The sequence below is a fragment of the Chinchilla lanigera genome, unplaced genomic scaffold, assembly GCF_000276665.1.
Source record: "Chinchilla lanigera isolate Chin_1 unplaced genomic scaffold, ChiLan1.0 scaffold00011, whole genome shotgun sequence".
Taxonomy (NCBI): Eukaryota; Metazoa; Chordata; class Mammalia; order Rodentia; family Chinchillidae; genus Chinchilla; species Chinchilla lanigera.
Genome location: NW_004955412.1, coordinates 23,685,476 through 23,698,941, shown reverse-complemented (window position 1 = coordinate 23,698,941; position 13,466 = coordinate 23,685,476). Strand labels below are relative to the sequence as shown.

Below are 13,466 nucleotides of genomic sequence, written 5' to 3'. Positions count from 1 at the left end.
TCAGTGATTTGGACACTTACCAATACTCGTGGGCTGCTGAGGGTCCGGAGAGGAGAGAGGGCTTTTCTCTGGAGCATCCGAAGCTGTCTCCCGATCCGTAACTAGGAAAGAGGAAAAACAAAATTCTGCAACTACAGAGAGCAGTTTTACCCACATTGTGCTCAGGAAACAGAGTGTGTTTGGCTGCTACCTGCTTGTGGAGATTGTGCAGAAACCTCAGAACTGTGTGTTCTGCGGCTCCTGCTCTGGTTTGCGAATCTGTACCCTGCTGATTGCCCATCTGCTAACCTGCCTGGCTCCAAAGTGCAGCATGCTGGACTCTGCATGGTGGTGCCCTTGGCAGTAGCAGGCAGAGAGTATTTTCTGTCTCCGTCTGTACACATCTTTCTTCCCGCGCCCTGGTCTGTCCACCCATCCACATCTCTGTCTTCCTGTGTATCAGTTAGGTGTCTCAGCAGTCAGCCTCAGACTGGGTTTAATTCCAGGGCTGCTATCTGCTTACTCATGAGTGAGTTGGACAAGATGTTTAATTTATCTAATATTTTGTTTTCTCCTGATTTGTGACTAGACATATCGACAGCATTTACCTCTTCAAGTTTTTGTGTGAGCATTACTAAGTTCATTCATATAACACTTTTAATACAATACCTGGCTCTTTATTAAGCACAATGCTTACTACATGTTATTCTATAATGTAAACAAAATGCTTAGGGATGGTTCCAGAGGTTCACCTTAGGATTTATTTAAACAGTCTCTGAACTGGCCTGCACCCAGGAAGCATGAAATGACTTGTGATTAGACAGACTACAGGCTAAAATGTGCCCTGTGATCACAAAGACGCTGAAAAAATGGAAGAAAGAAGAGGGCTATTGGCAATGAAAACTTGAAAGCTAAGCAAATAGAAATATCGTAAGCACATTATAAGTAACTAATATTGGAAAATCTGGGAACACACAGCATAAAATCATTACTAATGATCAAAGTCTTCTAACATAGAGTTTACATAATGTGAATTCAAATAATTTTATACTTATGTACAAACAAGATACATATTTCTACAAACTAATTATTTACATTTAAAACTGATTTTATCCTTTTAATTAACAAACTGCTAAATAACTATAAAAGACTTATTTAAACTGGATGTTGTTGGCTGGATGTGGTGGCGCACACCTGTATTCCCAGCACTTGGGAGGTTGAGGCAGGAGGATCGTTGCGAGTTTGAGGCCAGCTTGGGCTACAAAGTGAGCTCAAGGCCAGCCTAAACTGCATAGCAAGACCCTGTCTCAAAAAGACCAAAAAAAAAAAAAAAAAAAATAGACTGGATGTTGTTGGCCAGAATGGTTAGACTTCTGCTATTCAGTGATGTATCCACACAATTTATTTAAATTTAAATTAATTAAAACTAAGTAGTATTAAAGTAGTATTAAACTATAGCTGTTCAGTTGCTCTAACCACATTTCAAGTTAAAATTCTGGACAATCTGTATCTACCACCGTGAAACTGATAGCTTCTAAATACCTGACAACTTTGGATGAGATCAGTGACGTTAACTAATGTGATTTTGATACTAAAATGTGTCCACGTTTGAAAGATCTGCATACCTCAGTATTTTCCAAATGGCTAAGTCATAACGTTTTGAAAAGATCCTTGCAAAGTGCAAGCTGGTTCAATGGATTAATATCAGAGTATTAAATGTCCATTTCTATGGTTCCAGGATCCACATAACAACCAACCTTTAAGAAACTACCCCTTGCTTGGCATGGTGGCTCACACCTGTAATCCCAGCACTCTGCAAGGCCGAGGAAGAAAGGTTGCAAGTTCAAACCCAGCAGGGGCAATTTAGTGACTTAGCAAAATCCTGTTACAGAATTTAAAAAGAAATAATTTAAAAGGTTGGAGATGTAGCTCAGTGTGAAGGCCCTGGGTTCAATTCTCAGTATGAAAAAGTAATAATGAAAAAGGAAAAGAAAAAAGAAAAGAAAATTACCTCTTGTTGAGTTTTGGTGTAGCATCAAAGAAGAATGTCCATAATTATCCAACAAATTCTATTAAATACTGTTTCCTGGGCTAGGGATGTATGGTAGCTAATAGTGGAGCACATGTCTAGCATGCAAGAGGCCCTGGATACTATCCCCAGCATTATAGACATACATAGATAAATACAAACAAACACTCTTCCATTTTCCAACTGCATATCTGTGTGAAGTTGAATTATTTCATATGTATCCTTCAAGCAAAACAATATATTGGAAAAGACTGAATGCAAAAAAGAGATTTTTCTGAACATAAAATGATGCCACTTTTCTTGCTAATTTTTTTGAGTGTTACAAAATATAGTTATATTTTTTCAAAAGACATGACATGTCTATTAACCTGTAGCAGATTATTTTAAATAAAGAATAAATATGTATTTTAAATGTTTCAGTTTTAATAAATTAGACCCGCATGTGTAAACGTCATATTGTCTCCCTAGTGTAAGAAACTGAAAGAGCAAATAAAATCCAAGTGGTACAATAGATATTGTGAAAGGGAAAGAAACTGCTCAAAAGGAAAGAACAAGTTGGATGAGGGAAAGGAGAAAAAAAAGAAGAAAAAGAGAAAAGAATATATATATATACACAAGATAACTAAGACAATTTTTTTGTTGTTTTGTTTTTTTCTGGTACCGGGAATTGAACTCACAACCTTGCGCTTGCCAGGCAGGTGCTGTGTGGCTGAGCTAAATCCCCAGCCCCAAGACAATTGTACTACTAATTTCTATTGGCTTATTGAAAGGAACAGTTAATGCTTAATTTTTTTTGATCAATTTTGCATGCCTACATCTGGTAATCTGAATAACTACTTTGAAAATAATGATACGCAATATAACAACCATTGTTGGTTTCCTATCATCTAGTTTTGCAATTCTGTATCATATTAATGTTTTTGTAGTCTCTTTAAAATATAAATAAATAAATAAATGTTTCCGTTTTAATTTCTGATAGGTACTGTTGACAGGTCTAACTCGGGCAAATACAAGTTTTTAGGGGTCCCCAACTGTTTTAAGAGTGCAGAGGGCTGCTGACATCAACAAGTTTGAGAACTATTGCTCAATATTTTACGAATTTCATCTGCAGGAAAGGAATAGTAAAGAAAAAGAAAAAACAAGAGAAATACATAATTCTAAAGAGAGTCTCATGTATTCCTGCTGTTCTGTTCACAGCCAACATTGTCCCCTCTGAGACAGTCTCCTGGCGCCCAGTTCCTACCCTACAGAGGGTGGAGATGAAATTACAAGAACCCTTACTTGTAACCATGCTGTAGCATCCCCAGATAGTCATTTTCTTAGCTGACTGGAGAGCAAAATGCTTGTAGTATCTGCATACTAAACACGCAGCTTACCAAGGGAAAAAAAGACAACGGGCAAACGGAAGCCACCAACGGCTCACACCTCCGCTCCTTGTGGAATCCTTGCTGGAGCTCTGACAGTGGGGGCTAGATACTTAACAGTGAGCTCACAAATGAAAGTCATCTCAACCTATGACCAGAAATATTTACTGATTTAAATCATATTTAATATGATTTTGAGTCATATAAAACGATGGTCTTAGAGGAGAAAATATGTTTATAGCTGGCTTGACCTACTGCTAAAATGTCAAAATACAGTCTTTCCTCCAATAGCTCTGCTTCTCTTGCTGAGGAATCCAAATGTCTTCAGGAAGCCTTTGCATGGGTGGTCTCCTCCCCCACATGCCCCGTGATCCAGTTCCTGTGGTGGAGGTGGAGGCGTGGGCGGGGGTGAATCATCCTGGGGTTGGGGTGTGCGCAGGATTACAGTACAGCCTGGGCTGCGGGTTGTGAGTCTTCTACTGCAGCTTCCTCCATAAACTGCTTCCACTTTGGAGAGGAAGTCCGCACAGAAAGCCCGCGGCAGCACGCTGGGTCCTGTTGACCCCAGCAACAGCCCCAGCTGGCAGTGTAACAGCCTTATCTGGTGAGGCTCTCCTACACGAATTTGCCCTTCCCTTGCCAGTTATTTCATCGGATGAAAGAGATTGCTCAGTAAATGCACCACTATCCACCTTTTTTCCTTTTATTGAAGTCATTCCCTCTAGTCCACAATCTCTTTTTATACTCGGAAGTACCTGATAAAAGAACTCAAGTTCAGAGTTCTACTAATTGCAACCTTGTGATTCATGCCACTTACACGATACCTCTTGGCTCAAAGAGATGTTTACAGCTTACAAATTATTTCTTACACCTTTGGGGGAATCTTCAAAATAGTCACATCAAAATAAATCTGAAGAGTAATCTTGTCTTAATGTAAGTAGGAGAGGTTTTTTTAATACATAAGAACATAAACTGATATTTTGGGAAGTTTATATATTTTCAGTTAATATTTCCTTTTGGGTCAAGTATGGGTAAGCTTCATGTGATTTCTCCAAAAACACAAGTGCAATAAAACTATTCAAAGTTAAGTCATGCTACCTGTCATTATAAAAAAAAGCATTGTATTATTTGTACCAGGTACTCTGCCAGGGCTTAGGCCCAGCTTGGATTCTTCTAAACACTGGGACACTTTTTTTTTTTTTTTTGTACCGGGAATCGAACTCAAGACTTTGCACTTGCCAGGCAGGCACTTATGCCACTGAGCAATATCCCTGGCCCAGGGACACGTGCAATCCTGCTCCCAGCTGGGGAAATTTCAGTTACTGCAGGAATGTGTTATTAATAAGAGGAGTGTCATAAACTATAATCTCACTATAAAAGACTTTGCCTGCTCCACCTAAATTTTTGATAGAGTGATATTAAGGTAAATTAAAATAATTGAAGAGGATCATGGGTTCTTCTTACCCAAATCTTTAAAGTGGAAGGGCACAACCAGCTTTCTCCCTTGCAGGCCTTGGTGTCGGATGATGCAATCCACGGTTGAGTTTTTGCTAAAGGAGTGCACCATTAGCGTGCTGGTGGTATTACATTTCTTTCCATCCGCTTCAAATTTATGGTGGGTTTCACCTATGTAGCAATTTAAAGAGATAGAAATAAAAGATTATGGGTGTGTAAAGCTGTTGGATGGGTTTGGTTCATTACGGTCCAATACTTTGACTTCAAGACAACATACTTGGGTCTCTAGCCTCAGCCAACCACCTTGTATGTCGGGGCTGTAGTTGCAAAGGCAAGCGGGTGAACAGGAGTAGATAGGTTTCTACTGACCCTTCACCTGCAGACCCTTCACCACTGGCAAAAAGGCAACGCTCCCCGTGGTCACACAAGAAGGACAGTTTGATGTTGCTATGAAACACAGGAGCTTACTCGGGTTGTGTGAGTAAGGCAAATTCAAAGCGAAGCCTTCTGATGAAGCAGAATTGCCACTGGCCTGAGACTCGGATCTGGATTGCTTAGGGCTTTTCTTTCTAGAGCTCCATTTGGCTTTCAGTCTTATCAATTGTGTAGGATTGCTTGCAGCTGTTAAGGACATATGATTATATAGATCCAAAAGGCAAAGTCTGTTGAAATGTCCAACTACTGTATAAGTGGTCTCCAAACGTCAGAATTAACTATCCTTTGATTAAAGTCTTGAAGTTTATGTTCTTTCATAATAGTTTTAATCTGTCATTATCAGTATGACACGGTGCTATGATGGAAGGGAGATCTTATCTTTTCTAATTACAGACAGTTCCTGACTTATGATGGCTTGACTTAATGATTTTTCAACTTGCATGAGCGAGAGCATACTCGTGCAACCATTCTTTTATTCATTCTCGGTTCAATGAGTTACAGGAGATATTAGCATTTTATTAGAAAATAGGCTTTATAGTTGGTAATTGATTTCAACTGTAGGAGAACATAAGTGTTAAAAGCATATTTATGGTAGACTAAAAACTACTTGGATGTTTGGTAGGTTAGTTGTATTAAAGGCATTTTTTGATTTAAAATATTTTTGTTTTTGTTTTTTGTTTTTTTTTGAGACAGGGTCTCACTATGCAGTTCAGGCTGGCCTTAAGCTCACTTGGTAGCCCAGGCTGGTCTCGGACTCGCAACAATCCTCCTGCTTCAGCCTCCCGAGTGCTGGGATTATAGGTATGTGCCACCACGCCCAGTCCTGATTTAAAATGTTTTTAACCTACGTGAGTTTGTTGGGTTGTAACACCATGGTAAACCCAGGAGCATCGGTCTGTTCATTATATTAAATGAACTTTTAATTTTATGCTTGTGAAGAAATTTTACGTTTAGACATAGCAGCTGTCACACTTCTTATTTTAAGAAACTTTGTCAAATTTTAAGAAGCCATTATAAAGATTCTAATCTAGATTCCTACCTTGTTTTAAGCAAAAACACTTTCATTATCAATGATCAGCCTTTCAACATGAATGCAGAAGAGTGATTGGTTATAAGGATAATTTCTCTGGAACATAACTGAATTATCATATGCTGTCTTTTGGCAACTTCAACCACCAGAGGGCGCCAGAGCATTTAAAATCCCTTGGAAATTTAATCAGGGAGGAAAACGAACCACTTACTATAGATCTCCATGTTGGTCCCCAGCAGCCAGGTTATCTGCGGAGGGGGCTTGCTTCTCTTGGTGGCGCATTGAAGTACAACATGTTCTTCTCCGTTCAGCGTTCTGCTAACTGAAGCCTCCAGGGTTGGCTTGAAAGGGGTTGCTAGAAAAAAATTGATTTCTCTGCACTTAGTTGATCTACACATCTCAGCAAAGTACAGAGCGTAAAAATCTGTGGGGGTTGCATTAGGGTATAGTCTAATTAATGGGCATGGTTTCTATTTGACTTTCCCCAGAATCCAGTCATGTGAAAGGACTGTTATGTGTTTGCAAAGCTATTTTGGTTGTTACTAGGATGTTTGTTACCAAGTATGTGATTAGTTCCTAAAAATTCTCAAACACACCATTGTATAATAGCTACCAAATATGACATGTGACTGTGTTTGGCTGGTAGAGCCTGAGGTGAGGGAGAGGTCTGAATTCTAGTCCCTCCCATCTCTGTCATCAGCTGATGGTTAAGAACTTTGGTAAATCCCCCAGCTTCTTGGTACAACAGGTTTTTTTCCCTTCACCTGTGAGAGGAAGGCGTTGGCTAGTGAGTTGGCTTTTACAGCCCTAAAGTTCCCTGAGTGTGTGACTCATTCCAAAGTCAGTTACTCTTGTTCCCTCCTGATGTCAAAATTGTGTATCTCTTACGAATGGTCCCATTGGTCCTTTTCTTTGTACTTCTGTCTTGGGAAATAGTCTGTGCTCAGGCTCACTCATTTTTCCCACCCTGTTTCCCCTTTGGCACTTCTGAGCCACAGCTGAGGCACAGCTCAGCTCCTCCACGTTTAATTAACTTCTCTACTGCACTATGTGATGGAGACACTGTAAAGGCACTTTTTAGCTCCAACCATGCACTAAGTGTCACATGCCGGCAACGTGAAGATGAAAAAGATAGGGCCATTCCGGGAGCTAAGAGTCTGGTGGTTGGCAGCCTTACCCCGAGTGTTAATTGAAGATGACAGGCTGGGACTGGATGTATAGATCATCAGGAGTGTATGTGCTCAGCATATGCAAGGCTCTGGGTTCCATACCCAGCATTGCAAAAGAAAAAAAGAGGGGTCTGTGTTGAGTGCAATGGTAGAGGTATTCACGGGGTGTTATAAAGGCCCAGAAGGGCACACAACCAGCCAGAGCAAGGATGCCACTGTTGGTGGTCACTCAGGCAGGGAGAAGACGACCCGTAAGCTGAATCACATTCATCTCAAGGCCTTCAGACAGCTACTCCTTCTCTGTTATTTTCCCAGTGTGGCTTTCCTTCAGGACAGGTGCCATACTATAATAACTCAACAAGAGAAGTCTGCAAAATCTATCTGTGTGCTATATGAGATTATACTATTTGGAGGTCAGTAGAAGTCAGTATTCTGAATTGATCTGTTCTGCCACCAAAACCAAAAGCGCCAAGATGGTAAGACATACTGGAAACAACCGCCCATCCACAGAGCTGAGGAAGTGCAGATGATCAGGGTTTGTCACGCTCTTCATCCGAGCTGCCGCATCCCGTCCACCTCCCGACAGAAGAGAAGAACCACTTTGGCACGGGATATGAACCAATCATCCAACTGGCTCCAGTGCAGCTATATCTGGATTTATCCTCTTAGGTATGTTGTCACACAGTTCTCCTTTATTTACACACGTCTTGCCTTCCTAAATGGTGTGTGGAAATCCTTATAGGTGCAGCTTGTGCCTAAATCATCTTTGGTTCCCTAGAGCCTGACACGGTGCCTGGTATGGTCTTTCGTTTCCCAGAAAGAAGATTTAATTGATGCTGAACACAAATACACAAGTTCACAGTTTAATCTACAGTGTGCCCCTCAAAAATGCTCTCTTGTGTTGTTTAAATAAAAGATGGCAGAGGTGTCCCCAGGAAACACCTTGTGATAGGCAACATTTTAAAACTAAAATGTCAACTTCTAAAATTACTTGCTGTGGTACCTACCTAGCACAGTCACTTTCACTTCCTTTGTGCTCACCGAGTCACTGTAACGTAAACACTTGTACACGCCTTCGTCTTGTAGGGTGACACTGGGCAAACCGATGGACAGCTCAGTGGCCGAGTGATGAAGCAGCTGGTATCTAGAATTTTTTAAAGCTGTACAAAGAAGAAAGAGCTGTTACATGGGAAGGTACCAGAGGAATACAGATTGATCATTCATAGACATCATTTTTGATTTTCACACTTTAGAGAAACAGATGTCATGTCTTCAATTCGGCTGCCTTTCAAATTCATGTGTTACCAGTTCAATGCCTCTTTAAGTAGTTTAGGAAATGAAATATTTTTATAGTGGCATCTATGAAATAAAGAAATTGCTTTGTTTGTGCTTGTAGGAAAGTATGAATGTTGTACTAGAGAAAGACTCAGGCTACAGGAGGGTTTTATTTTTTATTTATTTATTTTTTTTGGTTTTTCTCCGGTACCAGGAACCGAACTCACGACCTTGCGCTTGCCAGGCAGGTGCTTTTGCCACTGAGCTAAACCCCCAGCCCCTACAGGAGGGTTTTAGATGATTTTTTTAAAGTGAAAAAAGCTCCACCACCTGAAAGAATAAGTAAAACTCAAAATGTACAATAGATGATAGGAAAGGGAAAGAAACTGCTCAAAGGAAGGAATGACTGGGATGAGGGAAAGAAGAAAAAGAAAGAAGGCAGGCAAAATATAAATATATATATGAATAGCTGCGATAACTGTATTGCTGATGTCTGATGGTGTATTGAAAGGAACAGTTAATGCTTGAAATTTTTTATGTTCTGACCAATTTTGCATGCTTATATCTGGTAATCTGAGCAACTGATTTGAAGGTAACAATATGTAATGGAATTTTCATGGTGAATTCCTACCATCTTGTCTAGTGAAACTCTGTATTATCTCTAATGTTTTATCTAATAATTATTTTCTTATTCTCTTTAATGGTTTGAACAATCTTCCATTCTTACATTTGGTAATCTAAGTAATGTAGTTGAGGCTAGCAATATGTAATGTAACAACCACTGTTAATTCGTACTATTTTGTCTTGAAACCCCGTATCACTTTAAATGTTCTTGCTTCAGTTTGTTTATGTTTGTGATGCTGGTATGCTGTTATTGTTCTTTTTTCTCATCTACTACTCTCTATAAAATAAAATTTCAAAAAAGAAAGAAAGAAAAAAGTTCCACCATGACTTACCTCTTTGAAATCTAATTTGCTGGAGGTCATCTTGTCACAAGGAGTATCAAGATTAGAAGACAAATGCACTCACTGATAAATGTATTAGCTAAGTGGTTTTTATTTGTAATTTTAAAGTACTCATTATTACTTGAAGATTCCCAAAGATTATGACTTGTTCTTTCCAGGTACTTGACCAGTGGGAAGAGAAGAGAAAAGAAGAGAAAAGAAACAAGCTCCAAAAGGTCCTTTTGGGTGGCCACTGGAGATCGGTCTGCCCTCTGAAGTGGAGGCCCCAGAGCTCAGATCCATCCTACCAGTTAGTCCAACAGGAATGAGAGGGTCCGGGGCATGGTCTGCCTTCTCCCTCTGGCCAGACCGTCATCTCCATGGAGGAGCCCTGGGTAATCATGACTATGGAGGAACAAGAAAACAGCCTGTTGCTAGACACAGGTGCAAGTCTCTCGGTCCTTCTTTTCAATCCTGGCCTTCCTTCCAGACGTCACACCTCAGTGACAGGAGTCACTGGTGAAGAGGTAATATGCTATTTTTGACAACCCTTAGGCTGTAACTACTTGTTAGATCCTTGTTGCATATCTCTGTCTAATCATGACTATGGAGGAACAAGAAAACAGCCTGTTGCTAGACACAGGTGCAAGTCTCTCGGTCCTTCTTTTCAATCCCGGCCTTCCTTCCAGACGTCACACCTCAGTGACAGGAGTCACTGGTAAAGAGGTAATATGCTATTTTTGACAACCCTTAGGCTGTAACTACTTGTTAGATCCTTGTTGCATATCTCTGTCTTCCTGAGAAACCACTTTGAAGATACCACCATGTATTACAGCAGCCATTGATATTTTCCTACTAATCTATCCATAACTCTGTAATGTTTGTATTGTTCCTATCCTATTTCATAAATGGATGCATGTTTATTATTATGTGTTTCCTACAACAACCATTGAGAATAGTTAATGATTATTCAATAGGTCACTCATGTATAGGTCTATTTATTTTTTTTAGAAGCCACTTTGAAGATACCAAAGTATAGTACAACAACCATTGATAATAACCTACCACTTTTGTCTGTAACTTACTATTATTTGTCTATTTGATTTCCTGAAAAACTATCTTGTAGATAACAATATGTAAAACAACAACCATTGATAATTTCCTACCACTCTAGCTGTAATTTGGTAAGCCCCCCCATTATTATGTTATCCTTCTTTTACTCTTTAAAATAAAAACAAACAAACAAACAAAAAAGGTCCTTTTGATTGTGTGTTGACCTTGGAATCCCACCTGAAGTCAAAAATCCCTTAGCAAATCAGAGGCTCCAAGAATGAGTGGGTTTTTTTAAAGTTAATATTAATAATATGAAGAAGTTAAACCTTGAACAGCTGGCCAACAAAGCTGTCCCTTTTCTGGAGCAATGAGATTTGTCCTGGGACACTGACAGTACATTAACTAGACTTCTGGAGTCCTCATCTTCTGCTCTGTTGAGTTGGAATCAATAATTTCTTGTCCTGGAGGCTGTCTGGTGCATTGTAGAATATTTTTCACAACCTTGTTCTGTACCCATTAGATACTAGAAACACCAACCTCTCTACTTATAGCAACAGAAACTATCCAGACATTGCCAAATATACACCGGAAGGCAGGATCATCCGAGGTGGGGAACCCTTAAGATAGATCAGGCCCCTTTGGCTGCAGAAACCCTAGAATCTCCATCTTCTCCCATTCTCCCCAAAAGAAAACCATGACAGCAAAAAGCATTATTTAACAGAATGATCTCTACTCAAAGTTCATTTCACTAAAGCTTTTAACAATTAGTATCTACTTGTTCTATTAGAATCTAGTATTAATAGTTAATTTTGCTTAAAGGAATATATTGGGTTTTTATACTTATATTGATAGTTAATGATGTTTTCAAAGGATATCAAATTTTTTAATAACTTTTGCTTTGTAAGCAAGAATGAAATGTGCTTTTATAGAGAAGTTTTAAAGTATTTGGTAGGTAGGAGTAGTAAGTGAAAATTTTAAAAATAGTCTAATTATGAAGGAAAGGGATGAGTAAAGTCTTGCCCAAAGTCCAGGGGTGAATGAGTATCTGTCTGTCTGAGGTATCTCCTACACACTCACTGTATGTTTGTGAAGATAAGCATGATTTCTGTCCTTCCCGGAGTCACACGCCCTGTCCATATCTAAGTGCTTCTAACTCTTGATTTTGTGTTAAAACCAACGGGGGAGAAGAAGCATCTGGAAAGAGCTTTGGAACGGGACTCAGGATGGATCAGATGGAAAACAAAGCAGCTGGCTCCAGATGAGGAACGATGAGATTGGCTACAGGAGGGGACAAGGCCCCCAAGTCATTTCGTGGCCTATCTATCATTCTGCTGTGGGTGTTTCATGGCCTTTGAGAGTGAAAAAGTGATTGGGGGGTGGTTGGGGGACATGGAAATGTGCTTTGTAATTTGAGCCCCCTTTAACAACCATGCTGGTGGGGTTTCCATTTCAGACTTCCGGCCCCCAGAAAAGCAGCCGTGTGTCAAACAACAGCCTGCAGAGGTGTGATTCTTGTGGATAGGAGGTGGGCAGGGCCCACCCCTTGGGTGATTCATGCAGACTTTCTGACGGGCTAACCTACCTAGCTGGAAAATCTCTTAGCTTGAGGCCCGGTGGTGATTTTTTTTCTTTCATTCACTTACCAGGATGCTCATTTAAAAAAATGGTGAAGCCCGTGGGCGCCAGCCACTGGAGGGAGGCGTTTTTCTCCAGAGAAGTGGTGCACTTGAGCGTGAGCGTGTGGCCTTCCTCCACCGTGATGGTTTCCGTGCGGTTAGTCAGAAAGGCATCTATGGAAGAAGAGAATCGGCAGGTCAGGCTGGTGAGGCTGAGCTGTGCCGCTCCAGGGTAGGGATTTATTCTTAGCGTGGCGTCATTCAGTCACCCAATCACCCACTGCAGATTTCTTATAGAAACAATTACCAGAAAAGTATGAGGGAGCATTGCATGCAGAAACAACAAAGACGCCTCTTGAAGGAGAGCACATTCCAGGACCGAATAAAGGAGTTAGATTTCACTAGGAAGAAAGGGAAGGTTAACACAGTTGTAATCCGGGCATCTGTCTGGTCACATGTTGGGAACTGCGCAGGCCCATTGTGCCTAAATTTAATATTCAAACTAATCCTGCAGGAAGGACTGTTTTTGCTCCCTTTACAGATGAGGGAATAGAGGCACAAGGTCACAGAGGTCATGCAGCTGGAATCTGAAGTCCAGGTCTGCAGACTTCAAAGTCCTTGTTTCTGTGCCGGGATATAGCTCAGCGGCACAAGCACCTTCTTGGTAAGTGCCAAGGTCCTGAGTTCAATTCTTGGTACCAAAGGGGGAAAAAAAAAAAAAAAATCCTTGTTTCTGTAACTTCAGTACCAGCTTACCTAAGTGATGAGATGCCAGAAAACTTAGGCTTTATGACTTCAGGTCATAAAGTGCCTAACGTGTCCCTTCAAGTATAAGTGTCTAGGAGTCTATGCAAAATCACTGGGGCTGGGCGTGTGGCTCAGTTGTTGAGCGCTTGCCTGGCATGCCTGAGGCTCCAGGTTCCATCCCAGTACCTCCAAGGAAAGAAAAAATAAGATCAAAACAACAAAAACTCCCAACAAAACAAAGTTGTAATATGCAGTGCTGCCCCGAGTATGGAGCTGCTGTTCACCCAGAGTAGGTAAACCCCACCTATCAGAGAGTTTTTAACCCTCTAGGGTGGATGTTCTAAGATCTCCAGTTCAATAGTCTACAGCA

The 13,466-nt window shown here is 40.5% G+C and overlaps 1 protein-coding gene across 1 annotated transcript in view; it reads right to left on the bottom strand.

Moving 5' to 3' along the window:
• Crtam (cytotoxic and regulatory T cell molecule) overlaps positions 1-13,466 on the bottom strand; it is a 30,080-nt gene that overhangs the window by 7,309 nt on the left and 9,305 nt on the right. Inside the window, exons 2-6 of the mRNA XM_005378367.2 lie at positions 12,377-12,523; positions 8,469-8,621; positions 6,504-6,647; positions 4,837-4,998; positions 21-101 (exon numbers count right to left, since the gene is read on the bottom strand). Of these exons, the coding sequence (XP_005378424.1) occupies positions 21-101; positions 4,837-4,998; positions 6,504-6,647; positions 8,469-8,621; positions 12,377-12,523 (687 nt within the window). The remainder of the gene's footprint in view (positions 1-20; positions 102-4,836; positions 4,999-6,503; positions 6,648-8,468; positions 8,622-12,376; positions 12,524-13,466) is intronic.